Source organism: Alternaria triticimaculans (assembly GCF_023758025.1).
Source record: "Alternaria triticimaculans strain BMP 0046 chromosome Unknown scaffold_2, whole genome shotgun sequence".
Lineage (NCBI taxonomy): Eukaryota > Fungi > Ascomycota > Dothideomycetes > Pleosporales > Pleosporaceae > Alternaria > Alternaria triticimaculans.
In genome coordinates this window covers 1,891,186-1,918,579 of record NW_026055959.1, presented here as the reverse complement: position 1 = coordinate 1,918,579, position 27,394 = coordinate 1,891,186, and the positions used below count along the sequence as shown (strand labels likewise).

Below are 27,394 nucleotides of genomic sequence, written 5' to 3'. Positions count from 1 at the left end.
GAGAATCTAATGACTACATTCAGATATTAGGCCCTCCAAAGAAGCGTGAAGCATTTCCAGATTGACCAGAGAATACTGATGGATACCAACCCGTCCATAATCCCCGACCAACCTGAACAGCTTTCAACGCTCGCCGAATGACATCAGCATCTGCTTGAGTACATTGGCGTGTCTGGTGCATTACCTTGAGAACATTCTTTGGTGTGAGTTCCACTTTTAATTTTGAGACGGTCGGAACTCTGACAGCGATTCTAGAGAAGCGTTTCTCGATAACCCCTAACACGAAGCACATGGGCTTTATGGGCGAAGGGATCGAGGAATCCAGTCTACACCGCCAGGGCATTGTGTCCTCGTAGGTGCTGCGTCCCTTCCCTGCTCTTGTATATATCCTCAATCGGAGGCCGCGTCGGGCAAACACCGAAGACTGCTCGGCGAAGTGCTGCCATACGACGGCGCCAAATCAAGGTGCCCTGTGCATGATTAAGGGGTGAAGATCAGATGGACTGAGTGTGGTGGTTTCAGTATATATACTCGCGATGTACATAGCGTAGAAGGAAGGAAGCATGTCGGACAGGAAGGCGCGACGTTGCTAGTTCGGTGGCTAGCCTGATGACACTGAGTGGGGCAGTGAGCCATGACACCGATGCATGCGTGTTGTCGTGCCGTGCATTATATGCGAGCTGCGAAGGGAGAGAATAAGAACATTGTACTGGAAGGGATGTTGATGTATTAGTGGACATACAGCATGTGTCTTGTATAGACATGGTTTCGAGTCATATGACATCCCTTCCTTTCCTTTTCTTATCACGAGAGCACTCGAATAGCATCACATCACAACCAAAGGAGGATAGATGAACCATCTTTTCCATTAAGGACATCTAAGAAAGAGGCTACAAGTCCTTCCACCAAGACTTCGATGAGAATGCCGCCCCAAGGCGCAATCAAGAACCCAACGCCTCGCTCACACATATAGGCTGGCAAAAGCCAAGCCAAACCTCCATTATTCCATTAGTGATACCCCATGCGGTCCCCCTTCCCTACGCTCTCAGTATCCGGGTGTTTTGGTGATCGAGTCCGTACAAATGAGTAGAGAAGAATAAACGCCAATCCATGCAATGTTCTTGGTCTAGACAACCATTTTTCGAGTGAAGATAATCCGACTCTTTCTTGCTCAAACGCGGTAATGCCGGCGCACAAGCTCCAGTAAGATGAACGTTGGATACCTTTCCTAAGGCCCCCAAGCGTTTGCGCCCGCCATAGCTGGGTGCATGGGCATGTGTCCACCATTGCCGTATTTCTCTTGTATGCTCTGCAGCTGCTGCGCTGTTGTCGGGGTGGTGCCCCAGCGCTGTGGCTGCGGAGGACCCTGGCCTGGTGGAACTGGAATGGTATCAACGCTTCGCAGCAGAGCCACCAACCCATCAGCCTTGAAGCGCGTCTCCTTGTATGTGCTTGCAGGAGGAATGATGCCGAGGAGGAAGTTAACGCCACGAGGCAGAGGTGGCGGGCCGGGAGCCTGGCCAACGGGTGTCGCACCGGTGGTGGCTAGGTTGCGGCGTGCAGCATCGAGACGGCGACCTGCCGCACCCTTGAGCGGTGACTCGCCCCTAACAAGCTTGCGAGGCTGTCCACCGTCGTCCGCGTCATCGAGAGGGCGCTTTGGTGAGTTCGTGACAGGCATGAGGTTTCCGAGGTGTGGGGAGTTCGCAATGCCGGGAGACGCGAGGCGCTGTTGTTCGGCTACGATTTGGGGTGGTAGCGCAGGCATCGGTTGCTGCTGCTGTTGCTGCTGCTCTTCGATGGAGGGCATAACCGATGGCATGGTCGCTGGCATGACGGGCTTCATCTGTGTGCGAGGCGAGATGATGTGACGGACGGAGATCGGGTCAAAGGTCTGGGTCGCGAAGCGCTGCGAGAAGCGGTGCAGCTGGGGATCTTCAGGGAAGAGAGTTGCCATGCGCTGCTCAAGCTTTGTGATCTGGGCCAGCTCGCCAAACTGGGCTTCGTAATCATGGAAGAAGGCGAAAAGCGATTTGGCCCTGTGAACGGTCTCAGGCTTAGCCGTGAGCTTTCCGACGACTGTCTCGAAGACGGCACGAGCATCTGAAGAATTAGCTGAAAATCTTCATGCAAAGACCTTGTCACTTACTGGTAGAGTCATTGAGCTTGATGAGATGTTTAATGTATTCCAACGCAAACTGCTCATCCTCAGGGAACAGCTTCATACCGCGCTCAAAAATCTTCTGTGCGGCTGGTTCCTGGTAGCAGTGATGCTCAATGAGCGCACTAGCGACGTAGGCTTCACTCAACAGCTTGCCCTTCTTGCGAGCCTCGGTGAAAATGCCACGGAAGCCACCAATCTCGCCCCTGGGATCTCCTTTGCCCTGAACACGGCGCATAGCCCGCATGAGAGCTATCCATGTGTACGTGAGTGTCTTCTTAAGGTTCTGTGTTTGCGCATTGTACCCGGCGGACATGGCCTGGAGTTGAAGGGCGAAAGCGTCCTCCTTCTCCTTCAAGCGACGCGCAGCAACAACTTCGTCCTCGTCGTCAGCATCCTCGTTCTGTTGTGCGATTGCGCGGGCAGCTTCGTCGGCAGCCTTCTGTGCCTCGAATTGCTCTTTCGCACGGGAAATTGAGTGTTCCTCTCGCTTCTTGACTTGTGCTGTGAGATCGTAGATGGTATCGAGAAGCCTTTGGTATGGCTCTCGTACAGCCTTGCCCTTAGCAACGATACCCGCTTGACCATCTTCAAAGTCGGTGCGTTGCTCGACCTGGTTGGCCTTCTTAAAAGCGAGGAGACAGCTCTCAGGGTTCGCATCGATGCCGTCGTTGAGGAATTTGTCGCCCTCAGCCTGGATATTGTTCTCGTAGCACCACTCAGCTGCTTCGTACCACAGTTCTGGCCAGAAGCGGAGCGCCATGAGCGCATTCTTGTACAGGTGGAGTACACGCTTATTGTACAACTCCCGGTTGTCTGTAGCGCACTCGAGCGGATCGCTCTTCTCCCACTGGATCCAGTTCTTCCATAGCTTCACTTGGTTCATGTACTCCTCGTAGCCATCGAAGCCGGCGGCGGGCGGCAGCTTGGGTAGTGTGGTTCGGTTGACGCCCCTTGTGATGTTGTTGTCGAGGACGTTGATGGCGCTGCGTGCAGTCATGTAGGCAGGCGAGGTTTCTTGCAGTTGCTTGCGGCCCTGTCATCGATGTTAGCCTCGTAAATACAAGGGACTGAATGCAATGAGGCTTACCGTGACCTTGTTCAGACTTGTCTCGAACCTGTCGTAGTCTCTCCAGATCTCTAGAGTCGCGTTGTGTGGTACTGAAACAGCGCGTTGGTATACCTTGCGCAGAGTATCCATCTTCTGCATGTCCTGCCAGCTGCTGCCACCGAGAACACCAGGCCCAGATTTGAGCATCTCGATGTAGTCAAGCCAAAGCTTTCCAGCATGAACATCCAGACCGACTGAAGTAAGGACGAACTCGTAAGCTTGTGTGACGGTCTGGCGGTTCTGTCCATTTTGGTCAGTGGTAAGGTTGAAGCGGCGACGGATGAAGTCGATGTAAGCAGAGTAGATGCCGAGCCATTGGGCCGAAGGAATAGAGCGACCGAAGAGGTGTTCGACCCTTGGCAGCTCGTCAAGCTCCGTCTCAAAGGCAATGTACTCGACCCATTGCTCGCCCTAGACATGTTAGTACATCACATGAGATATCGACAGTCCTGCTTACTGATGAAGGGAAGATCTTGAAGAAGCGCTCAAAGACAGCTCGTGCGTCGTCATGCTTGTGTCGCCTACGGTGCTCCTCAATTAGACTCAACCACGCTTCGATGTCACCACGCGGATCTTCAGCAATGCGATCTTCGAGAATACCCACTCGGTCCTGAGGAAGACGAGCCTTTGGTAAAGAAGCAGACATAGGAGCTGGAGTAGCTGGGGCTACAGACGGGCGTGCCGAAGCAGCAGTCATGACGTCGGGAGCACCTGGCTTAGTAGCGTCTGCAACAGGCGTACTGCCGTTAGGAAGAGAAGCAACAGAGGGAGCAGGCTCATTGACAGCGACAGAAGCAGAGATGGAAGCGGGAGCCTGATCTTGTGCACTATGTAACTGTACATCTGGGTTTGGGAGTGTATTGTTTGGAGAGTTTGTAAAAGATGGCTGGGGAGTCTCTGAAGCTCCAGTAGCACTCAGTGTAGCATTCGCCTCTTGCGGCTGCACAGCGGGCTCCTCTTCCTCGTCCTCACTCTCGTCGACAAAACCACCCACAGTGCGCGGTCGCTTAGACGGCGGCGCTGCGGAGCCTTCTGTGGAGGTCTGAGTAGGCTGAGGCTGCACCCCATTCTCGCCCTCGGCGTCGGCGGCCGGTGGTGAGTTTGCGCCAGACTCTGGCTGCATCGATGCCGACTGGTAGGACTGCGGCGAGTATGTGGCGGCGGGGTCGTACTCGTCCTGTCCAGCAGCAGCGTCGGGCATGGTGTAACCGGCGGAAGGGTCGTATTCGTCCTTTTGCGCCTCGAGGAAGGCGAGCTCAGCGTCGTCCGCCATGGCTGTGGGTGCGTGAGAGCTGTGGTGGGCTGTCAGAATTGATCGCGAAGTAATATTGGGCGTTGTATTACGATATGCTCAGGCGCGGGAGTGTCGTGGACAATGGATGTCTTTGTCGCGTGGTTAGTGTCTAGAAGGAGCGTCGAGAGGTGCGCGCGAAAGCGGGAGGCGCGATGCAGGTCTCCACGGTGCGTCTGGCAGGTGCAAAGGTCGCGCGGATATCGTCCAAGATGCGCGCGGGGGTGGAGATGATGCGCCGTTCGCCGTGGTTGAGGTGCGTGGGCGCGTTGTCGTGAGAGGAGCAAAGGTTGCGAGTCGGCGTTGCGGGCTTGCTCTCGGCGGAGCCTGTCAGCCTCGTTCTTGGCGCTAGCTCACACGGCGGCGTCATCGCTCAGGTACCGAACACATAGCCACCATTCACTAAACCACCGGACGATTGACGCGCCCCTCCAACAATGGAAGTCTGGGACTCGCGGTGACACCAATACCTGACGCGCATTCGAGTATCTCCATTTCCGGCGTCGCGCCTTCACTCGACAGCTGCCTATAGACGGCCACCAGCTCACAAAGCACGCCCAACATGAACCCGCACATATCACTCCCAAGGCCGACGGGCGGACCTTCAAACTTTGGCTCGACCCCATCGACACGGCGGAATGAGATCAAGATGCCGCGCTTCTTCAAGCGCATGTTCAAATTCCCCCAGATGGACTTTGAAATGGCCATATGGGAGATCATGAGCCTGATAATAGCACCCAAGAAGGTGTTTCGACAGATATACTACCATGTATGTATTCCTGGTCTCTGTGTGAAGATATGTGATTAACAGCGTGTAGAAACAAACTACCAAGACATACCACCGCCCCGATCCGTCGTTCACATACCTGCTTTCCTTCTTCCTGACCCTCACATCACTTGCATGGGGCTTCGCATACGCCGATGGCTTTACACAGACCCTACATATAACCATGGTCTTCATTTTCGGGCACTTCTTGCTGCTTTCGCTATTGATAGCGACGCTGTTCTTCTTCCTGGTCGGCCGATTATTAGGCCCGGACAACACACTGCTACCAGGACGAAGGAGGGGACTGTACAACCTAGGAGAAGACTCGGGTAAAGAAGAACTCGAGTTTGGGTACTGCTGGGATGTTGCCACCCGGGCCTTTGTGCCGGTTTGGGTGTTCCTCTACGTTGTGCAGTTCCTGTGCATGCCACTCATAGGCACACACCATTGGTATGTTCTTAACTTACAGTATCAGAATATGCGCTGACATGTCTAGGTTTTCGCTACTCCTTTCGAACACACTTTACCTCGCCGCATTGAACTACTACTTCATCATCACCTTCTTGGGCTACAAGGAACTGCCCTTCCTCCACCACACTGAGCTCCTCCTCGTCCCAGTCGCCGTTATGGCCATACTGTGGTTTGTGTCGCTGTTCAGCTTTAATATGTCGACACACTTTGCGCCGGTATTATGGACGGGGGCCAAGCTACGGAAACACGTTGGCGAGCATTAAGAGGGCAGAATATAAAAGGTTGCATGTCTGCAACAGGAAGTGGCAGGGTGTCATAGTACAATAAGGCATAGGATAATGACGAACGCATTAGAGTACCTTGAATACGGTTTCAGTGATGATATCCAAATCACAAGCGCGGGTGGCGGCAGACCGATTCCTGCACCATGATCATATCTTGCGTGATTGGGATAATTGATAGTTACATATCCATACATCTACATATATACACGAAGAAGGGTAGTTATCAAACCCTCAACCCAAACCGCCCCACGCTACTCTATGTACATAGTATACACTATCTTACAAGTTCCTCTTCTCAAACTTTTCTTCATAACATTGGATGCGATCACCCACCTTGAAGTCTTCCCAGCCTTCAAACGAAATACCGCACTCGGTATCCTTGCGCATTTGCTCGACGTCTTTCTTCTGGTTTTTGAGCGACTCGATCACGCCTAACAATCTTCGTTAGCATATGCTTCATTTACACAACAACGTGGGGAATGACTTACCATCATGGACAATCTTGTCGCCACGGAGTACTCTAGCCTTGGAACCCCTATCGACAACACCGTTCCTGACTTTACTTCCCGCGACCTTCATCTTCTTCCTGCCACCAAGGCCAATCTCAAAAACGGCTGCGATTTCCACCTCACCCGTGACCTTCTGGATGACTTTTGGTGCAAGCTTCTCGGATAGCAAATCCTTGACGTTTTCGACTACGCGGTAGATGATGTTACTGTCAAGAATCCTGACGCCCTTCTCTTCTGCTAGTTTGGCAACGTGTCCAGGAATTGTGGTGTTGAAGTTGATAACATGTCCCTTTGCGTCGGCGGCGTGCGAGATGTCGAATTCGGAGGGTGCGCCAACACCGTGGCGGAGGATGCGCGTAGATACCTCTGCGTTTCCGAGTGCTGAGACAGAGTCAATGACTGCTTCAACAGAGCCAGATACGTCTCCCTTGATAATGAAGGAGACGACCTCCGGACCAGCCTCTTTCTCCTCAGCGACTTCAGCTTCCTCGCCATTCTCGAGAGCCTTGGCAGCTGCTTCTTCGGCCGCACGACGCTCGGCCTCTAGGCGGCGAGACTCGTTGATGGCTTCCATGTCGCGCGCCATCTGCTCTCTGTCGACCTTCTCGTTACGAAGATCGGTCACCGAGCTCGCGTGCTGTTCATCTTGTGCTTGTAGCACTTCGTCGCCAGCGATGGGTTGATCACGCCAGCCGTCGATCTCAACAGCCATGCCAGGCCCGACTTCCTTGACGACAGCACCAGCCTCGTTGCGTAGAGTACGCACGCGTGTCCAGGTAGTTCCTGCGACAAGCGTTGTTCCTTGGCGAAGGGTACCGCTACGGACCAGAACAGTAGCCACACGTCCGGACTTCTTTGTGGTGCCCTCGAGAACCCATCCTTCAACGGAAGTTGCAGGATCAGCGCGGTGGTCCAGCATCTCCGATAGTGTTGAAATGGCCTCTTCCAGATCGGGAATGCCCTGTCCTGTCTTTCCACTAACGCAAACAGCCTGGATGTCACCTCCGAAGTCCTCAATCTCGATACCATGACGACCGAGATCAAGTTTGACGGCATCTGGGTCAGCTTGCGCCTTGTCAATCTTGTTGATGGCGACAATCATAGGCACATTTGCCGCTTGTGCGTGCTTGATCGCCTCGACGGTCTGAGGCATGACAGAATCATCCGCAGCAACGACCAAGACGACAATGTCGGTAACGTTGGCTCCACGAGCGCGCATCGTCTCGAATGCAGAATGACCGGGCGTGTCGAGGAACGTGATCTTCTTTCCGTTTGCCAGTGGCACACTGAACGCACCAATGTGCTGTGTGATGCCGCCAAACTCGGTAGCCGCCACACTAGTCGAACGCATATAGTCAAGGATAGTCGTCTTGCCGTGATCAACATGACCCATAATGGTGACAACAGGTGGTCGAGCAGGCAGCTCGGCGTAGGCCTCAGGCTCAAGAGGTGCTGCGGGATAGAGGTCGCCATCATCTTCCTGTGCCTGGAAGATCGGTTCAAAGTTGTACTCCTGCGCGATAAGGCCAGCATGCTCCGAGTTCAGAATGTGATCATTCTGTACATCCTCAAACCCTAGCTCTTCCAACTTTCGCACAAAGTCTTCTACTCTCAACCTAAGGGCACCCGCAAGGTTGGCCACGCTGATGTACTCTGGTAATGAGATCGGTGTAGGACCGGCCTTTGCTGACTGCGCTGCCTTCTTCGCCTCAGCCCGTAACCGCTTGCGTTCTTGCTTGCTGACGTGTGGCCGGTCTTCATCGTCCTCCTCGTCCCGTTGTATGCGCCGGCTCCTGCCCTTGTTTCCGCCCTGCCTTCGCGCGGGCTCTTCGTATCGGTTCTTGGACTCATCCGGCTCGTCAAAGGCAAAGCGACTTCGCCTTCTCTCGCTGTCCACGTCGTTGCGTCGCCTGTTATCCTCTTCTATCTGCCATCTTGCCGACTGTTCAATGTCCAAATTGCCCTTCGATTTCTGCGCCCAGGCTTCTGCAGCATCCGATATCGATTCCTTGTAACGTTGTGGTGGTGTATACATGGCCGTTTTCTGTGCTGGTTGTTCCTGCCGTTGAGGCTCGCGGAGCACCGGCTTTGATGGGCACATATTGCTCGCGTGCTCCTTCGATCCACAGTGGAAACATGTCCTCTGTGCATTTATGTCCCTTGCAAGTGGTGTGTAGGGTTTCGGGGTTGAGTTCGACGCCGCATTCCCCAACAACTTTGATATCTCATCTTGATCCAGCATCTTTCTTTGTGGTGCAGGTCTAGGAGCCTGTGGTGATCTTCGGTCGTCTAATCCGAACGGGGAGCGTTCGGGCTGTGGGTCGTTTCGTCGTCTAAGGTGACCGGAGCCAAATGCCGGGGTGTTGACCTGTGGTCTCGAGTCCATATTGACGGTATAGCGATTCTGGGGCGGAGGTCGATAGTCATTGCCACGCTCGTTGCCGGTCGTCCTCCGTACACCAGGTGCAAATCGGTCTCTGCTCTGGTTCCGCCCCGGCCCATCGAAAGGACCGCCTCTGTTCATTGCGCGTCGCTCTGGTGGGAATTGCCGTGACGCTTGGGATTGATGCTGCGGAGGTGCTTGTGCTAATGATGCTCTCATCCTCTCTGCCGGCGACATGAAGCCTCCTTGTGATTGCGGCTGAGGGGCGCTGGCGGCCAGCGCCTGCCGCATGCGCTGTGCCTGCGACATTGGCTCCTTGCGCTCGTTGGCATCTTTGTATAGGATGGCCTCCGCCGATTGCGGGGCTCTACTAGATGAGTTGAGTTGCCGTCGTTGTGTAGCGTCCGATGATGATGTAGCGAGCGTATTCGAGATGGCCAATTGACGAGTGGCGCAGAAGATGCAAACGTCGCGGGTTGAAGAAGCCTGCCATTGTTAGTCAGAATGTGTTTGTTGATAATTGGCTTTGCTTTTCCTCACCCGAAGTCCACGCGCTCTCCGCATATTGGGCGATGTGGTGCGTGTTGGGTTCGAAGATGTTGGAGTGCATCAAAAGTTTGGAAATGTCCCGCCGACGGATCCTTGCCTCGCCCGTCGGTCCTAGCGCCGCGCCACAGTCTGGGGGATTGGCCACGCTCTTCAGTTGCACGCCTCGACTTAGAATTAGTATCACGGACGCGCTGCTTTTGACATCGGAGGATAAAATGATGAGGGTGGACACAGCGTTCAGCCGAACGAGCAATACACATGTTCAACTGCAGTATTGTCGAGATGCTTGGTACAATCTCGTCGCATCATTCAATAGAGGTACGGAAGGATAACATTTTCTAATCATAATCCACCAATCTATCTACAACCAGCTTACTCCTTGGCTTCCTTCAACCTTAACTTAACACCATCCGCGGGGCATGTCGTCAAGCTGAGCCCATTCCTGACATAACCCATACCACCCTTCTCCTTCGGTTCCCAAGTATTACCAACACCCTCAATCGCTTCAAACCTCTGCATCAACCTTACGACGACATATCCAGCTTCTGTCAGGGCAAACTGCTGCCCGATGCAAATTCTTGGGCCGCCGTTGAAAGGAAGATACTCCCATCCACTCTTCCTTCCATTCCAGCGCTCGGGTCGGAATTCCTCAGCGTCGGGACCCCAGAGATCAGCTCGACGGTGCATGATGTATACGCTGTAGTCTATTTGCATGCCCTTCTTGACGTAGAGAGGTGCTGTGCCATCTGGACCGCCGCCCATGGGCAGGGTAGAATCCTTGAGGGCACGGCGACCATCAACAGGGACGACAGGGTACAGACGCAGAGTCTCGTTCAAAACCCACTGCAAATAGTTGCATGACTTCAGCGACTCAAATGTTATGTTCTTGGGGTTCGAATAGGTGCCGAAAGTTTCCAACACGACACTGCGTAGGGCGTTGTAGACTTCCGGGTGCTCTGAAAGGAGCATGAAGACGTACGACAGTAGCGATGCCGTCGTGTCGCGACCGGCTAGTAGAATCGATATCAGGTGTTCGCGAAGCTCGATGGGGTTGCGGGTAGACTCTGCAAGTCCATCAAGGAAGACGTATTTTTGCTTGCCATGTGACTTCTCCTGGGTAGTACCCTTCTCCTTTGATAATGCCAGTTGGACGTAGTGATCAATGAAGTCGTGGCAGCGTTTACAGTGGTCTTTGAACGCCTTGTCGTATACGAGCCAGTAGGCCTCTCCGAGACGGCTAGCTTGGGCAATGGTGTTCTGCGCCTGGTCGAAGGACGTGGCAAAGTCTTGTTCGTTGACAGCCATTGGGGGCTTACTAGACTTGTAGTCGGGTAGGGATGCGAGCTGAGAGTCAACGCTCTCGCCAAAGAGGAACTCTGTGGCGCTGTCGAGCGTCAGGCGGAAGAAAAGCGGCTTCAGGTCCGTGACATCTGTCCAGCCGTCTGAGTTGGTAGGCAGTACGCGCATCATGTTCTTCATATGTTCTTCCTCAAGGTCCAAGTCGCTGACTTGGTCGCGAGCGAACTGTGGCCGAAGTAATGACCTCGCATGCGCCCATTGCTCGCCATCGCTGGAAAACTGCTTGATGTCAGCGTCTGACGTTCTTGTCGCATTCCTGAGAATAGTACTTACAATGCCATGGCCGAGTAGTGGAGCAAAGTTCCCGTTTCGCCTTTCTCCTAACCCGTAGTCCTTGAATTGCGTGGCCAGTATAGCCTGGATGTTCCTTGGTTCCACTGTGAAGTATCCCTCTGCGCCCATGATCTTTTGATGGAATGTGTTGACGATCTTGCCTTCCCTCGCGCACGCATCATCAACGCGACCTTTCAAATACTGCGGTATACGGGACTGTTTGTCCGCCTTCATTATTTTGGCAACATTCTGGAGTCCAAGGGGATCGAATGGAGACTGCTGAGTCTCAGGGGCAGGCAAACAGCCCAATTGACGTGCTCTAGCAGCATGGCGACGCGAGATGATGATCGAGGAGATGATCTTGTAGAGGACAAAAGAAATGCCAGCCCAAGCGGCTAAGAGGATGGAGTTGTGCATGTTGGTAACAGAACTATGTGAGGTGAACACGCAGCCGTGGCAGCTTTCGTCTGTTGGGGAGAAGTTCTCGAGAAGGATTGACCCTTTTAAGTATCTAGGTATAGAACTCAATCGCACTACCAACGCGCCAGGGTCCCTGTGGCGCTTCCGCTGCAACAGCCATTCACATGAACTGCCGCAAGGATAAAGAGGAGCCAGACCCACGAGGCGTACACATGTTCACAGGCGTTAGTTCCTCGGAACCGTATCGCGCCCTGTTCGCACACGGGAGCGGATAGTTATGACCTCCGAGTTCGTTTTTGACTACGGGTATTCTGCTTCCAGTCCACTGGGTCTGCTGTCCATGGAGATGCCACGCGTTCCCCGCATTTTGCATCGGACATCTTGGCTCTGGCGAAGTCGTACTTTTTACTCGGACGAATTCTGTCCATTTCTCGCGTGCAATACGCCTCGGTAATTATGGTTGTGCGACCGTTGCGTCGGAGGCTAAAGAGCTCAGGCGCAACTGAGGGTCGCTTAGGAGTAAAGTGCCATCTTTTACAATAGAATGGATCCACTTGCAACGTTTCTTGATTACTCGATAAGCCGTGTGTCTAGACGCCTGTCTCGTAGCGACTCGCAGCAGCAGCGCGTGTAATTGTGCAGAAGGATGAGGTTGCAGCCTGCAAACGTGCGAGTACTGCGCGCATCTGGCTGCCAAGGAGTCCGAAGCTGGTGAAACTTGCGAGATGCCACCAAGAAGACAGGCCATTCCCGACGCGCGTGGTCGCTTGTCCCCGATGAGGGGGATATTTGCTTCCGATAACACCTAGGCATCCATCGCAGGAATCTTCGATATACAGCGTTTACCCGCTTGATCTTGTTCCAGCAGTTCAGTCGTTGACTCTCCCCTTATCTGTTCGTACCCTGTAACCTCCTCCGCTTTGATGAGCGCCCAAATGGCGATGCAGGCTCTCCACTGTTCTCGGTCGCGCACACGTACCACGAAAAGATGTTCTGTTAGCGAAGTAGAAGACCACACCAGTGTCGCGGGCAGCTGAGTCATGATTTCTTACAGTCTGGTACGTTCGCGCAAAGTCCCAAACACGGCCTAGTGAGCCCGGAATGGTTCCGTGCTGCCCAGGTGGTGAGTCGCTCCAGTCGTGACTCCCTCACCCAAACCATGGAAAGAACGACCACTCTACCTGTTGAGACTGAAGCTGCGCGTCACACCAAGATCACCAGGCGCGATGTGAAAGCAGCCTGAAACCCATAAATAGCCGACTTTGGTGCCCACAGCACCACCTCGCGCACGCGCCCGGCATCATTGCGCATCGCACCACGCAAGTCAACCTTTGAAGAATCTACTTCAGCTACACGACTATGGACGCTGGTTGGGACGAATTGGAGCGCATGGCGCATGCAGCATCAGCCTCTGACGCGCAGATTGCTTCCCAATACCCGACATCGGAAACTATCGAGCGCTGGATGCGACTCTTTGGATATTCCCGAATCGAAGCTGTCCGTCTGATCAGTGATCAACGCGGTGATGGTCAGTGACACCGCCTGGTCCTGGTTATCAAATGTGGAACTGTCATGTACTGATGCATTTCTACAGTCACCCGGGAGCGAATTACCAACGATCATTGGGAACTTGTCCAGACCGAAAAAGAAGCTATAGGCTACGATCGCGAGGCTTATGAGCATAATCTTTCCCTCCTCAAAGTCTTCAAGAGCCAGAGCGCCTTCATACCAACCTCTGGTGCTGATGGGGAAATGATGCTTCTTTTCAGATTGGGAGGACTGTTGAACACTGCAGAGAAAGTGAAAGAGGTTGCCGACCTGGACCGTGTACCCGTCGAGCAAGAGGGAATGAGTGAGATGGGTACCATCAAGTTTTGTCTGGTGGACAAAGACGCACAGAAGAAACTTGAGGAATGGCTCACGCAGCAGTCCGTCCTCCAGCGATAGCTGCACCTCTGACGGGATTATGCGAGGGAGAACCAGTGCTATGCAATATTGCAATCATCTCAGCATGACGCTGGGAAAAGTTGTACCATGCGCTCATGGACAGGTCGCTGAATGCAACACAATCAAATCCATCTAAGACCGGCTGCGGCTTGAACAGCCACCCTGTTTGAAAAAGAGAATCTCAATAATTACCTCCCACACTGGACACCAAAAATTACGTCAGGGTCGCCATTATCTTAGAATTCTGGCAACTTCGTTTTCCGTGCTAATGTAGACTGCAGCGCACCTGTTCAATTACCTTCGTGTTCGAGGTGCAGCGACCCGCTAGTTCTCACATAAGAATAAAGCAGATCCAAGGAAATGCAGCGACTGATGGGCTGATGCTCTTTCCGATCTTGTGCTGCACTTGCCGGAAGGGGCGTAAAGCCATCTTACCGATGGACAGCCCAGCTCGAGCATGAAGTCCTCAAATGAACAGCGACATGCAACGTAAACATACCGACGGCAACCAATTCCCAGAATAGCGACATCATCACTAAGCACAGTCTGTGGGCAACTCGGCGAATCAGGATCAGCTCAGCCACGACCACGATACCGCTTACGGTCAACCGCAGCCACAAGCGGCACGTCATCAGCACTGCAGTTCAGCTGTGCTGATACATTACGGCGCGATCGGCGGAACTATCAATCGACTAATGTTTGGAGCTGGAGGAGCTGAGGCTGCTGATGTAACAACACGGAGATCACCACGAAGATCTCGGTACAAATTGGGAAACCCCCATGTCCAACTTGAAAGCCACCCCAACTATCTACATGACTTCCGACATGTTGTAAAAGGGACACACGAAATTCTTTGTTGCGTTCAACAAATATCCAATGACTGCGCATACATACTATGCCTCAACGCCCCTCGCAGGAGCAAGACCTACAACACTTGCTACCATCGACCATGACTTCTTCCAAGTTCTCTTATAATAGGCCAATACCTGCGATCACACTTCAATTGGCTACCGACGATCTTAGCGCACAGTACAGTCAACCGCTACCTCATGGCGATTTTGAGGAGCTCAAAGAAGCGGCAAACGAAGACAGGGTACGCCCCCAACAAAGAAGTCCTGCAAGCGAGCACCAGTGATACTAATATACACACCAGGACCTCAAGATACGTATCCGGAAGTTACGCGTTATATCGCGCTCCCTCGCCCTCTTCATCTCTATCGCAGTTCTCGTCCTCATGGCTCTTACCCTACACAAGTTTCTCAGCACGCGCAACATTCACCGCGTTGTCCGACTACCCAGTGGCGAGAATATCTTACGCACGCCCTGGGCGAAGAATACACGGGCATGGCCAACATACATGTACTTTGGCGTCTCGGCCGTCTCTGTACTACTCAACTTCGCAACGATCTTTTCGTACAAGTGTGGTATTGAACAGGCCAACGTAGCCGCTGTTGTCACGAGTACCTTTAGCTGGGTCAATATGCTGGGGAACTTCATTGTATGGTGTGTAGCCGCTACTGTGTATCGCACCGAGAAGGATAAAAATGGGAAGAGCGATGACCTTTGGGGCTGGACGTGTAGTTCTGGTGCGAGGGCAATTCAAAAAGAGTTCGTGGGTGACATTGACTTTGGTAATTATTGTAATGTGCAGGTAAGTGGATGATTTTTAGGGGTTTGAAAAGAGGGCTTGCTAACGCAGTGTGCAGAGTGCGAGTTGGTATGTTGGTATTGTGCAGGCCTGCGCTGCATTACTGACAGTGGTAATTTTCGTGCTGGTTTTCAGGAGGAGGAAGACGAAGAAGGCGGTGGAGCAGAGGCTGAAAATGCATGGCCTCGATCCGAGTAGATGTTGACCGGGAAGACCTCCGCCGCACAGGAGGCGAACACATAATAACAACCGGTCTATCGCCAGGTACCAGCCTTGTGTACCGTTCAATACCCACCACGGGGGTCTAGGATATGATCCCGTCGCCCCAAACAACCGCACCCAGCCATCCTCGGCCCCAAACCCGTCTCCTAACTTCTGCGCATCATGGTGTATTCATACCCACCTCATCCACATCTCCCACAGTCCACGCTAGTCTCTATCACGTTGAGATAGCGTACCTGCATGCACCGACCTCGCAAACCACTCACTGAAGTCCCTGCTTACCAAAATAAGCGGGACCCTTTTCCGAGAACGGACAACAACATGCATGCGCAACGGTTACCACCCAAGGAACGAAAAGCCCCAAAGGTACTAAGACAGGTCGTAAATAACGCTTGAGACGCATGCGAGTATCGCAGATCCCACGAGGAAGTTCTGGATAAGAAAGGAGGAGGGTGGGAGCATGGGGCAACGACGCGCGAGAGGGATATGTTTTAAGAACGGAGAGGCACCCGTTGTAACCGATATCCAGAAACAAAGGACATAATACATTTGTTTACTACGACTGTTACTGAAGTGCAGTGATGCGAAACATGCTGGTATGTTAGAGAAGAACAGAAGTGACATGAGAACGTTATTCATGAGACTGACAGTACAAGCAGTACGCACGATCATTACCAACCTGGCTATGCGCCACCATCTTTCTACTCACTGCTCTCGCTTCTTCCCAGGAGACGCAAGACGAGTGTGATCGAGAATGTCTGCAACGCAGGGTTGAAAAGCTCGAGCAAGAGTATGCGAAACTAGAACAAGCTCTGGTAAGTGAAGGCCAATCTACTTCTATGGCGTTCATCATGCTGACGGCGGAACAGTATCCTGGTGGCTACGCGTATTCTTCGACTACAGCTCAGTCGTATTACCCAACATCTGCCGTCTTTACCGCAACTCCAAGCTCATCGAGCAAATACTACACCACCTTTGGCACATCCGGTCTGCCTTACAGCTCAGCCTACAGCTTCGTTGTTTCCTCATCATCCGCTCTAACATCTATCGTCTCCACCGCAACGCCGAGCTCATCGAGCCAATACTACACCACCTTTGGTACATCTGGTCTGCCTCAAAGTTCAGCGTACAGCTTCGTCGTTTCCTCATCATCCATCCTAACTTCTGCCGTTCCCACCACAGTGCCGAGCTCATCAAACGAATACTATGCTAGCTTTAGCACATCCGACTTTCCTCAAAGCTCTGCCTCGACCTGGGTTGTGTCCTCCTCGTCCATAGTCACCAGCTATGTGACTACGCAACCTTCAGTCTCAGCTACGCCTTCATACGCAACGACTCCACCCCAAAGTTCAGCCTCTACCTTTGTTGTTCCCTCCTCATCCATAGTCACAAGCTATGTGATCACGCAGCCCTCAGTCCCAGCCACGCCATCATACGCCATACCCCCACCAGAGCCCACAGCAAGCGACACACCACCCGAACCCACCAACCCCAACATCCCCACCCACCCCGGCTACCGCTCAGTAGCCTACTACGGAAACTGGGACATCTACGCACGCAACTTCCAACCCCAGCAAATACCCGCCGAGCGACTCACCCACCTGCTCTACTCCTTCGCTGACAACAAGCCCGACGGTACCGTCTTCCTCACCGACACATACGCCGACGCAGAAAAGCACTACCCGACTGATTCCTGGAACGACGTGGGCAACAATGTCTATGGATCGATCAAGCAGCTTCAGATCCTCAAGGCGAAGAATAGGAACTTGAAGGTGTTGCTCAGTGTAGGTGGTTGGACGTATACAAACGTTGCCAAGCACATGGATGGGCCTATGGCTACGGGTGCAGGCAGACAACGCTTTGCGTCTTCGTGTGTGGAGTTGATTCGCGACTATGGCTTCGATGGCATTGATGTGGATTGGGAGTATCCTACCGACAAGGAGCAAGGCGGGCAGTTGCTCGCACTGTTGAAGGAGATCAGAAGTCAGATGGATGAGTATGCCGATACGCTTGTGTACGAGGATGAGTCTGGACGCGAGCTGAAGCCCAAGTTCCTCTTGACTATCGCTTCGCCGGCGGGAGAGAAGAACTACAAGCACCTGCCCTTGAAAGAGATCAGTGCGGTCACAGACTTTATCAATCTGATGGTAAGTATTGGCCTCTCCAAATGCAGTAACAAATAAACTAACGCGAAAATAGGCATACGACTACGCCGGCTCCTGGGATAATCAGACTGGCCATCAATCGAACCTTTACCCTTCGACCTCGACTCCCCTGAGCACGCCCTTCAATACAGCTTCCGTTCTGGCCGCCTACAGCGCCGCGGGCGTTCCTTCCTCCAAGCTCAATCTTGGCATGCCGCTTTACGGTCGCTCCTTCACCAACACTCAGGGTCTAGGAACGTCGTTCAGTGGCATCGGCACCGGATCATTCGAGCGAGGCGTCTACGACTTCAAGGACTTGCCCCTTGCAGGTGCACAGGAGTACTACGATGAAGAGGCTGGCGCAACGTACAGCTACGACGAAGCGAGTGGCGAGTTCGTCAGCTATGATACTGTGGCCATGGCGCTCAAGAAGGTCGACTACATTGCAGAACAAGGGTTGGGTGGCGCAATGTGGTGGGAGATCAGCGGTGACAGGACAGATGACAGCGGGAGCATCGTGACAAACGTGAGTCGTGGGTGTCTGAGAGTGGAGACGAGTTTGCTAACGTATAAAGGTTGTCGAGAAGATGGGCGGCGGGAGTGGTGCAGGCATCGAGTCATCGCCCAATTGGCTACTGTATCCCGACTCCAAGTTCGACAACTTGAGGAATGGCGTGTCAACGACACCATAGGTCGCGGGGCGATTGCGCAGGGGGTGAGTCGTGGATGCAGGTGCAGCTGTTGGCGAGCATGTCAGGTGGTGGTGCAAACCTAGAATCGCGTAAGTTATTACTGATCGCCATCGGTAAACGTTGAGATGGAGCATTGGTGGCGCGAGCATTCATGCGTTCGCATACATGTAGTAATAAAACTTGTCATATACCCTACCCTTGAGATATCTCGCTTATTGCCAAGCTGGAACATCATCTAGGGGACTGGACCCGCGTGACACAGTTGCAGCAGTGTTTGAGGCTCTGCTACCCTAGGTGTAGACGATAGCGCGGAAGCCATGCTGCTTCTGGCGTAGATCATCTTCGATATATTGCCAGTGTCGATATTCTACGCCGCCGTCATACTACGATCGACGGCCAGGGTGCTGGAAGAAGAAAAACGAGTACACGATCACAGGCACGGCGGGGGTGCTGTTGGTGATTGTCGTTGAATTTGCGTGGTGTCTGAGCGCATGAGGGCTAGGATATGCCCGCCGCGCGCATATGTGCCGCCTGCCGAATGATACATACAGAACCGAACGCCCTAGCTCCATTCATGCCGCGAAGTAATAACAGTCGTACGATATAGCACCAAAATGTGCTGGAGGGTATAGCAAATCTATCAGGCACCACAATGTGCTCATTTTACTCGTTTTACTGCCTCCTGATCTCGTCAGGCGAGCAGGTGTCAGCGGGCGGGAGTAAGCGCTGGTAGGATTGCTCGCCGACTATAGTCGACTCCCTGTGATTAAGAAAGGTGCGTATGCGCTCGTCGCGATCTCCACTTGAGCTCAGAGTGGCATTCCTGCTCCGGCTGTACTCCATACTCGCCTCGCGGTGGATCTGGTCGCGCCGCTCTATGACCGAGTTGTTGAAGGTGTTGAATCTAGTGCCCTGCACGACGCCGCCTATGCTGACAAAGGCGAAGATGAGGGCCATGAAGGTAAAGTTGGACATCTGAATCGTGCGGGCGTCCGAGTCCTTGGCGCCGCCGCCGTTCTCGTAGTGCCAGCGCTCCCAGTCCTCCCAGGTCGCATTGGTACGCGGATCCGTATTCCAGCGATGTGGATCATAGTGCCAGTCGTTATGACGGGGGCCCATGGGCATCTGGTGGTGACCGGCCCAGCCGTGGCCCCAGGCATCATACGCTTTGCGTTTCTGGACATCGGAGAGGATGTCGTGGGCGGCGACTAGCATTCGATAGCGCTCGAGACGCACGTGGAGGGGCAGCTGGGCGATGGCCGACTCGGCATGGCAGCGGTCGGGGTGGTAGAGCTTGACGAGGGCATAGAAGCGGTGCTTGGTGTAGGCGTCGCCCTTGCGGCACTTCAGGATCTGGTAGGGCGTGGGCGTCTTGTGCGGCTTCACGGCGTCCGGCCACCTGAGCAGCTCTGCGTCATCGCGGTAGGCGGGCGCGTCCTGGTGTTGGGCGTAGGAGCGGCGCTGTGTTGCGGCCTCAGGACGTGCGAATCTATGACGGCATGACTTGCCCGGCTGGGGACCTGCGCAGCTCCCAGCGTGGGAGTAGTAGAGGGGACTGAGGTTAGTGTACGAGGGCAGGAGGATGGAGCACTTCTTGGGCAGCATTGTCGCGCACTGGCAGGCGTGGACGGGCGCGCATCTCCCAGCTCCAGGCAGGTGTCAGTGTGGGAGACGGCGTGCTGCGTGTGGGGTGCTGGCTGCTGGTGGCGTCGGCGCATGGGCGATCGCAGCAGCCCGCGGGCGAGATAGACGCGGCCGGCGCCATCGCTCACCCATCGGTACCTCACGCTAAGCCGCTTGCGTGCTGCATGCGACACTCTGGATGCGAACAGGAGTTGGCCGTGGTTGATAATTTTTCCACGGCCTCGCGCGCCCTCCAGTCGTGCCCGACGCGACTGCGACGGCGCCGGCGTCTCAGCCAGGCAGCCACCATGCAGGTGCGGTCTCTTCCGCTCCCCTCCAGTTGCTCAGACCCGATGCTGGTGGAGCCCTTTGCGCCGCGACTCAGCCTGTCTGTTTGACGTGAACTCCTTCGCCTCGCTTGCGCATGCCGTGCGAACCTCCCCCTGCAGCGACACAAACTCTCGGGTCACGACGCATGAAGTCGACCCTGCATCCAGCCAGCCGCCCAATGTCTTTGTCCTCCAGGGTGGGCTAACTGTGGGGTCTAGAGGGGGCATCCTTCTGCTATAACCCGTTTGCTATCACGCCTTTCGTGCTCTTTCTCCCTCAGCTCCCTCCAGCCTTTGCTTCGTACAGTCCTTTCCGTCATTCACTTGCCTATATATCGCCCTACCTTCCATGTTGACCGCCTCCCGCCCCCTTCTCCCCACCTACAGCGCCCTGCATCAAGCCATGGCAAACACACACGACAGCAACGGACACCCCAGGGAAGGCTACCTGAACCTGACCCGGCGCATGGAGACTGAAGAGGAAGACCAATTCGACGTCGATCTCACCATCTTAGATTTCCTTGTCTACAAGGCCATTGACTTGGTCTTTGAGTGGAAATCGAGCAGTGATCCATACCATTCAGATCTGCCCAATGCGCTCGTCAACATGACTGCTGGTATGACTTGCGCCTGTTACGGCAATGCATCACGTGCTCACGACTATCAGATTGGAGGACATTCCTCGGGCACAGACACCATGGCCGACGCCTAGATGCCAAGGCGTCGTTTCGATCGCGTTTGTTGCAGTTTGCCCTGATCTTCACACATCGGCTGCATCACGACGAGACCTGGACAACCGAAGAGTCACTGAACAGTCTGCGCGAGCAGAACAAATCCCGTGGCGAGTACTGGCGGCAACGAACTCAGCATCCTTCTGCGCTCCAGGACCCTTTCGACCAGCAGAAGGACTTTCCTCTCTCCGATGGCGCTCTTTACGAAAACCGCTCTGCTCTTGCCTCCGCACTGAGAATGCCTGTCGATCAGCGGAGGTGGGTGACCGATGTAGCAGGCACGCCCTCGCTCCACTGTTTACTCCCTGTCTTCATCGAGCTTACCGCCGCACGTGTCAACCTGGATGACGACTGGCTGCCAACGGCTGAGTGGTTCGACTTGGCAGCACAGTTTATGCTACAGGCTATCATCGGCGAATATCTTCGTAATGGTGCTTACGGTGACGAAGCTTTCAACACCATCTTCGCGTATGGCTGCCCTGGCGTCGAACGATGGGCCGAAGAACCAGCGGACGTGGCAGCAATGAGGAGACTCTTCTGTGCTGAAGGTAATCTTCGCGAAGAGAACTGCGAGTGGACCAGGATCAAGCGCCAATACATCAACGAACTACTACCAAACGGTCGGGCGCAATCAAGTCTACAGGCGATAGAAGCAGCCCAGGAACGCTATCCATACGCCGAATTCGAAGAGAAGCTACTATCTTTTCTCAAGTACCTCCACGAAGGCCTCGTCAAGCCGGACCTCGCGCAAGTCGAGGAAGGTCGCATCAACATCGACGGCAACGAACTATCTGAAGCCGAGTCACGAGCAATGATCCAGCGAATGGGGCTTTGATCGACTCTGCGTCCCCAATTTCTTTAATCTCGGGCGAGCTCGGAGGAGTTTCTTCGGCGGCCTGGGTACGTGTTTTTCGGTTGTCTAATCTTGTCTTTTTGTACTAGCGTAGGCCGTTCTTGTTTATACGTTTTTTCTCCAGTTTGCGAGCTATTCTTTTTTATTATTGTTATCATCTGTACCAAAAGTCATGTAGCTTCGCGCATCTTGTACCATATACCCACATCAGCTAGTTAGGTCACCGACACAGGCTTGTAGTCGGTGCAATCACACATATTTCAACATCTCGATAACTACTCTTTTCTCCCGCTACTCCCCATAAAAGCTCCTCTTCGAATCCACTACCACATCTCTAGTGTCCCTCCTCAATCCATCGCTCCGAGCACGTCTTGTCATGGCAACATTTTGTAGGTAAGTGTCGTGGACCAAACTATAGTTCTATCTTTACCTCTTACAACAGAGACGTTATTCTTACTCTCCGGCATGGAAATAATGCCACCAATCGCATCGGCGCGTGTCGCAACTCCCTACGAATCTCAAATTGATTGAATAGTGGAGTATACGGACCCACGACATGCGCACGCCAGCAGCCGTCCGGGCGACGCTTATACCCGACACTAGTCACACAGACACGCTAACAGATGTGGAAATTTTGTTATCGTTGTGATGGTGTGATTCTGATGATCAAACACTCTTGATTTGATTTGGGAGAGAAATAGCCTATCCTTCAACCTACTCTTACATGTCATCAAACGTTGCGGTGCCCGCCCTAAAAGGCGGAGGTATATGTACAAGAAAAAACACAAACAGTAGCTGGTAGATCAAACAGCAGAGTAAACGGCAGTGCATCCTCGTCCACATTCCACTTTTTGCTCGAATTCGACTGTGCGGCCATTGACCTTGACCTTGTTCCGTGGTGTGATTTGGAAACGATGCATCTCTTTTTCTCTTAGTTGTTTCCCAAAACCGCCCGCAGATGCTGCTCGCTCTTGCTCAGCGGCCTGGTCAAGTGGTTGGATGTATGTTGGTGTAGCTAAGTTGCTCCGCTTGCCACTACCAATCTGGTAGTATTCGTTGTTACCCCAGAATAAAATGTCGCGACCCCAGTTTGTGTCGTTGTCTGTGAGCTTCTTCGACCGACCGGTCACAGCGACGCTGGCAACGTTGTCGAGGATGGCGGCGGCATGGGTTGAGCCGACTGAGATGTTCAATAGACGTATCGGAATTGCAGTGTTCTTGGCTTCGTCCCACTCGAAAAGACCGGAGAAGGCGGGAACCTTGACGGGATCGGCTTGCGTGTGCACCCATCGACCAACACCAAGTTGACCTGTGAGACCGAATCCAAAAGCCCAAGTGTCTGCAGTAGTCTTGTTGCCTTTGGTCGCTTCGACAGCAAGGAAAGACGTATTCCCGCCCGCGAAGACGTTTGTCACCTTGCCTAGCGAGCCAGAGTATAGCTTTTGTGTTGGGAGTAGAGATGGCGCATCTACGCTTTGCGCTTCAGCGTTGTACGGGAAACCAAGTTGACCGGAAGTGTTGTCGCCAAAAGTAAAAGCTCGTCCTTCGGAATCGCAAACTAAGCTATGGTAGTCACCAGTAGCGATCCTCTTGACGGGGAATCCTTTGAGGGTAGTGACCTCGTGGGGAATGTCGAACGCGCCAGTGGGACGGCTCTCGAATGATAGACCCGGTATACCTAGCTGACCTTTGCTAGGGAAGTCTTGTGAGCCTGATGCGAAAGAGAAGACGCGGCCAGAGGAGGTGAGCATGAGCGCGTGCTCTAGCCCGGATGAGATGTCCGTGACGCGCTCGCTCCATCCGAGGTTCTCAGGTGTACGGTTGCGATATGAGATGTTGTTGGAGCCACTCCAAAAAGGGATCCAGGATGTAGATGGCGGCTTTGGGCCTTCCTTCTGCTCCGCCTGTGAAACGGGTATCGAGTATACGGAGCCGCTCTTGGAAAGGCCAATGATGCGATCGCGGGAGATGGCGAGGGAGGTCAGGTTATGGCCCGTCAGAGTCTTGGTAGGCTCCTTGACGTCGTTTGCGAAGGCGGTGCCCCATTGTAGAAGATCGCCCTTCTCGTCAATGGCCGCGCCGAAGTTTCTGTCGAGCTTGATGTCCCGCAACAACTTTCCGTCGAAGAAGGTCAAGCGTCTCGGTGTCTTGATGTACTTTTCGTCGGAGTCGGGTGCCACGACCTTGCCCGAGTTAGAGCCCCATGTGTAAACTCCAGGGTTCTCCCAGCTCTTGATGACTTGAAGATGCTGCGAGCTGATGATATTTCTATTGTCGTCGACCGATTTTGCTTGCCGCCGTGGCGCTTCGAACTTCAGCTCTGGTTCCTCTTGTTCCTCCGCGTGCGCATCTCGTATGATCGAGTCCCCATTGCACCATTGATATGCCGTGGCGGTAGCCCAGAGCGCGCCGACGGTGGCTATGGACCGGACGAAGTGTTGCTGTCGTCGTTGTGCATAGGGATGGGATGCGGTCCGGACGTGTGATTGCGGGGGTCTGGTCGCTATGTTCCTACATACTCGCGGGGCATGCGGCGTTCGGAGGGTCGCGCGTGCTACACACTTTGTGCTGAGCATAGTGTGGTATATGGGGTGGTGGGCTCGTAGTGGCAGGTGTCGTCCCGTGGGCGTCTGGATAGATCAAGAGAGCAACATTTGCAGCACGATCGAAGGTCCGATTACGGTTGGAGCATTGGTAATTGGACAGTTTGGATAGTTTCTCTAGATCGTAGCTGCGTGATCAATGACGCTCTAGACTTGCTCCACACTGACAGATGGTGCTAGCGCTAATTGGGCCTAGCACCACCTGCTGGACCCCCACGAGCATCACCGAGCTCCGACATGTGGAAGCTGCGTCGTGTTTCCTGTCTACACACAACAAACCCACCAACCCCCGAACTGCGCCAGAATGTACGAGGCAGACTCGTGGTACACTGCCTTTGTGCCGCGCACCGCCAAGCCCCAGGAGAAGGGCAAGCACCGCCGCCGAGAGAGCCTGCTTAAACAGGAGAACGTAAGCCCACCATCCGCTGCCTGGGTACGTTTGAGCACTTCTGATGATTGTACTTGCAGGAGAGTCAGGCTGACTTCGAGCGCGCAGAGGCCATCGCGGAAACAGCAGAAGACGACCGACCCGGCAAGCTCAATGGCCCTCCACCGGCCACCGTGGCCAGACGCGCCAAGTCGTACAGCGACTTCTACACCGTCGTGCGGGCACATCTGAAGAAGGAAAGGGCGCTCGAGAAAAAGAAGTCACGTGAGGACATCACCACCGAGCTGGAGTTTGCCGACTGGTATGGCGGTGTCAGCGATGAGCTGCTCGAAGCCAGCCACGAGGAGTACAGGCTCTACCAGAACCAACTACACATAACGCGAAACCACCTCGAGAACATCATCTCCGACACGACATCGACCCTCGATATTCTCTCCTCCCTCTCCGAATCCTTCAAGATCGTCGAAGCCCAGACGAACGCCTTCCGCACACAATGCGAGGGCCTCATCGACGACCAGAAGCGCATTACGAAGCTCGCAGACGATATGGAGCAGAATCTACGATACTACCTCTACCTCGAACCTACTACGAAACGGCTCAATGCTCCGGGAGCAGGAAAGATTGTGCGGGGTAAAGAATTCGTGGAGATGCTGGCCAACCTGGACAGCTGCCTCGAGTACATGCAGGCGCATTCCAAGCATCGCGAAGCCGAAACACACCGATCCAGATACCGACTGCTCCTCACCCGTGCCCTCACCCTCATTCGCGTCCACTTCACCGAAGCGCTTCGAGAAATCGCAGCCGACGTGTCGAAGCGGATAGCGGATAGACAACTGAACGACACCACCATGTCTGCACTGTTGTATGCCAAATTCCGCGTCGGCGCGCCGGAGCTGAAGAGTATAGGCATCGAGATACAAAAGCGGGCAGTACTGCCAGCTGGAGCAGCGCCAGGTGGAGAAGCCGAATACCAGAGTTTGATGAACGAGCTGTACCAGAGCTACTCAGCTACCCGTGGCCGACTCATACTTCCCATCGTTACGAAAAAGATCGGAGAGATCGCACAAGCTCCGAGCACATCGACGGATCTCGTAGCTTTCGCGCGGAGCAGCATAAGCTATATTCGTGGCATATGTTTCGACGAGTGCGACTTATGGCGAGAGTGGTTTGAGGGCGACGGCGGACTGTACGACTTCCTCGAAGCTGTATGCGAGCCTCTATACGACTACCTGCGACCGCGCACCATCCACGAGACACAGATACTCAAGCTATGCGAACTCTGCACGCTGATACAGACACGATACATGGAGGAAGAAGAGGAGGAGTCGCCGGTTGAGGCGAACAAGCTGGACTTTTCTGTCATTGTACATCCCGCACTGCAAGATGCACAAAACCGATTGGTTTTCCTATCGCTTGCGATCCTGCGAGACGACATTGAGAGATACAAGCCTAAACCAGAAGACCTCGACTACCCTGCAAAGAACAAGAAGCACGCCACTTCTGGGACCAAGTCAAACCAACCCGTCTTGTCTGGCAAGAAGCAGCCGAAGTCCGAAGTTCCGCCCACCCCTTTGATGCCGAAGACGCCTACAATTGTGGAAGACGACGATCCAGATGCGCGGTGGAACTTCAATACCGAAGCTGCCTTCAAAGACTGGTACCCTACATTGCGCAAAGCGATTTGGTTGCTCAGCAAGATCTACAGGCTCGTTCATGTGAGTCCTTGAAGCTCGCCTACCCTTCATCATGCTAACGTGCTCCTAGTCCTCTGTATTCGATGACCTGGCTCATCACATCGTCCACAGCACCACGCTTTCTCTCGCGCAAGCTAGCACGTTGCTTGCTAAATCCGCCTCACCCACCGATGCCGCCCTCTTCCTCGTATCGCACCTCCTTCTCCTCAAACAACAAATCGTAGCTTTCGACATTGAGTTCGTCACGCCGGAGACTGAAGTCCAGTACAATTTTGCGAGCCTCACGAATACTTTCTGGGAGCTGCGTGCTCGGGGCGGCCTCTTCAACCCGCGGAATCTCGTCGGTCTTTTGATACCCAAGGTCGTAGAGAACATGTTGGATGCCAAAGCTGAAGTGGATGCACGCCTGCGCCAAGCGATTAATGACTTTACTGGTCAATTCGTCGCCAGAATGACGGCACCGATCGATACTAAGGGCAACAAAAAGGTGCCTGTGAGTGAAGCTCCTGCGCGCACGAGCAAGATCCGGCAGAACATTGAGCATGAGACGCCGTTCCTGAGATCGAAGTTGGAAGAATACATCACCGACGCTCGTACACGCGAGATGCTTGTAGCAGCTGTCATGGAATCTGTCACCCAAGCATACGAAGACTGGTACGACTCGTCATACTCGCCATCTCTTTCCAACCAAAATGGAGCCAACAGGAGCGCCAAGGGCAAAGGAAGGGAAGATGGCGTCTGGGATCCGGACGTATTTAATGAGTGGTGTGGCAACACGTTCAAGGTTGGCACGCTAGGACTAGGCAGCATCGATGACGAACAGGAGGACTATCAAGATGAGGATAGCGATGCAGACAGCATGGGTGCCACCAGCGGGAGATCAGGCACGGAAAGGACAGGGAACACGGGTCTCAGGATCAAGATGTGATAGCTTCCTGTAAGC

The 27,394-nt window shown here is 53.8% G+C and overlaps 11 protein-coding genes across 11 annotated transcripts; 6 read left to right on the top strand and 5 right to left on the bottom strand.

Moving 5' to 3' along the window:
• Nucleotides 1-1,228: 1,228 nt before the first annotated feature.
• On the bottom strand, nucleotides 1,229-4,545 carry J4E78_002294 (uncharacterized protein; the record flags this gene model as incomplete). Its single annotated transcript, XM_049362941.1, has 4 exons — nucleotides 1,229-2,103; nucleotides 2,150-3,197; nucleotides 3,252-3,683; nucleotides 3,730-4,545. 4 exons carry the CDS (start codon nucleotides 4,543-4,545, stop codon nucleotides 1,229-1,231), a joined length of 3,171 nt encoding a protein of 1,056 aa, XP_049225533.1.
• A 580-nt stretch (nucleotides 4,546-5,125) lies between these two features.
• Nucleotides 5,126-6,063, top strand: J4E78_002293 (uncharacterized protein; the record flags this gene model as incomplete). The annotated part of the gene is made up of 3 exons (XM_049362940.1): nucleotides 5,126-5,332; nucleotides 5,382-5,779; nucleotides 5,826-6,063. The coding sequence occupies 3 exons, from the start codon at nucleotides 5,126-5,128 to the stop codon at nucleotides 6,061-6,063; spliced, it is 843 nt and encodes a 280-aa protein (XP_049225532.1).
• Nucleotides 6,064-6,363: 300 nt separating this feature from the next.
• J4E78_002292 (uncharacterized protein) lies at nucleotides 6,364-9,540 on the bottom strand (the record flags this gene model as incomplete). Its single annotated transcript, XM_049362939.1, has 3 exons — nucleotides 6,364-6,515; nucleotides 6,573-9,462; nucleotides 9,517-9,540. The coding sequence occupies 3 exons, from the start codon at nucleotides 9,538-9,540 to the stop codon at nucleotides 6,364-6,366; spliced, it is 3,066 nt and encodes a 1,021-aa protein (XP_049225531.1).
• A 357-nt stretch (nucleotides 9,541-9,897) lies between these two features.
• On the bottom strand, nucleotides 9,898-11,286 carry J4E78_002291 (uncharacterized protein; the record flags this gene model as incomplete). Its single annotated transcript, XM_049362938.1, has 2 exons — nucleotides 9,898-11,103; nucleotides 11,158-11,286. 2 exons carry the CDS (start codon nucleotides 11,284-11,286, stop codon nucleotides 9,898-9,900), a joined length of 1,335 nt encoding a protein of 444 aa, XP_049225530.1.
• A 1,650-nt stretch (nucleotides 11,287-12,936) lies between these two features.
• Nucleotides 12,937-13,524, top strand: J4E78_002290 (uncharacterized protein; the record flags this gene model as incomplete). Its single annotated transcript, XM_049362937.1, has 2 exons — nucleotides 12,937-13,105; nucleotides 13,172-13,524. 2 exons carry the CDS (start codon nucleotides 12,937-12,939, stop codon nucleotides 13,522-13,524), a joined length of 522 nt encoding a protein of 173 aa, XP_049225529.1.
• An 895-nt stretch (nucleotides 13,525-14,419) lies between these two features.
• On the top strand, nucleotides 14,420-15,370 carry J4E78_002289 (uncharacterized protein; the record flags this gene model as incomplete). The annotated part of the gene is made up of 3 exons (XM_049362936.1): nucleotides 14,420-14,617; nucleotides 14,678-15,175; nucleotides 15,308-15,370. The coding sequence occupies 3 exons, from the start codon at nucleotides 14,420-14,422 to the stop codon at nucleotides 15,368-15,370; spliced, it is 759 nt and encodes a 252-aa protein (XP_049225528.1).
• A 614-nt stretch (nucleotides 15,371-15,984) lies between these two features.
• J4E78_002288 (uncharacterized protein) lies at nucleotides 15,985-18,230 on the top strand (the record flags this gene model as incomplete). The annotated part of the gene is made up of 5 exons (XM_049362935.1): nucleotides 15,985-15,990; nucleotides 16,045-16,209; nucleotides 16,264-17,541; nucleotides 17,594-18,064; nucleotides 18,114-18,230. 5 exons carry the CDS (start codon nucleotides 15,985-15,987, stop codon nucleotides 18,228-18,230), a joined length of 2,037 nt encoding a protein of 678 aa, XP_049225527.1.
• A 672-nt stretch (nucleotides 18,231-18,902) lies between these two features.
• Nucleotides 18,903-19,835, bottom strand: J4E78_002287 (uncharacterized protein; the record flags this gene model as incomplete). Its single annotated transcript, XM_049362934.1, has 1 exon — nucleotides 18,903-19,835. One exon carries the CDS (start codon nucleotides 19,833-19,835, stop codon nucleotides 18,903-18,905), a length of 933 nt encoding a protein of 310 aa, XP_049225526.1.
• Nucleotides 19,836-20,585: 750 nt separating this feature from the next.
• On the top strand, nucleotides 20,586-21,748 carry J4E78_002286 (uncharacterized protein; the record flags this gene model as incomplete). The annotated part of the gene is made up of 2 exons (XM_049362933.1): nucleotides 20,586-20,799; nucleotides 20,850-21,748. The coding sequence occupies 2 exons, from the start codon at nucleotides 20,586-20,588 to the stop codon at nucleotides 21,746-21,748; spliced, it is 1,113 nt and encodes a 370-aa protein (XP_049225525.1).
• An 821-nt stretch (nucleotides 21,749-22,569) lies between these two features.
• J4E78_002285 (uncharacterized protein) lies at nucleotides 22,570-24,342 on the bottom strand (the record flags this gene model as incomplete). The annotated part of the gene is made up of 1 exon (XM_049362932.1): nucleotides 22,570-24,342. The coding sequence occupies one exon, from the start codon at nucleotides 24,340-24,342 to the stop codon at nucleotides 22,570-22,572; it is 1,773 nt and encodes a 590-aa protein (XP_049225524.1).
• A 331-nt stretch (nucleotides 24,343-24,673) lies between these two features.
• J4E78_002284 (uncharacterized protein) lies at nucleotides 24,674-27,379 on the top strand (the record flags this gene model as incomplete). The annotated part of the gene is made up of 3 exons (XM_049362931.1): nucleotides 24,674-24,778; nucleotides 24,838-26,472; nucleotides 26,522-27,379. 3 exons carry the CDS (start codon nucleotides 24,674-24,676, stop codon nucleotides 27,377-27,379), a joined length of 2,598 nt encoding a protein of 865 aa, XP_049225523.1.
• Nucleotides 27,380-27,394: the final 15 nt, after the last annotated feature.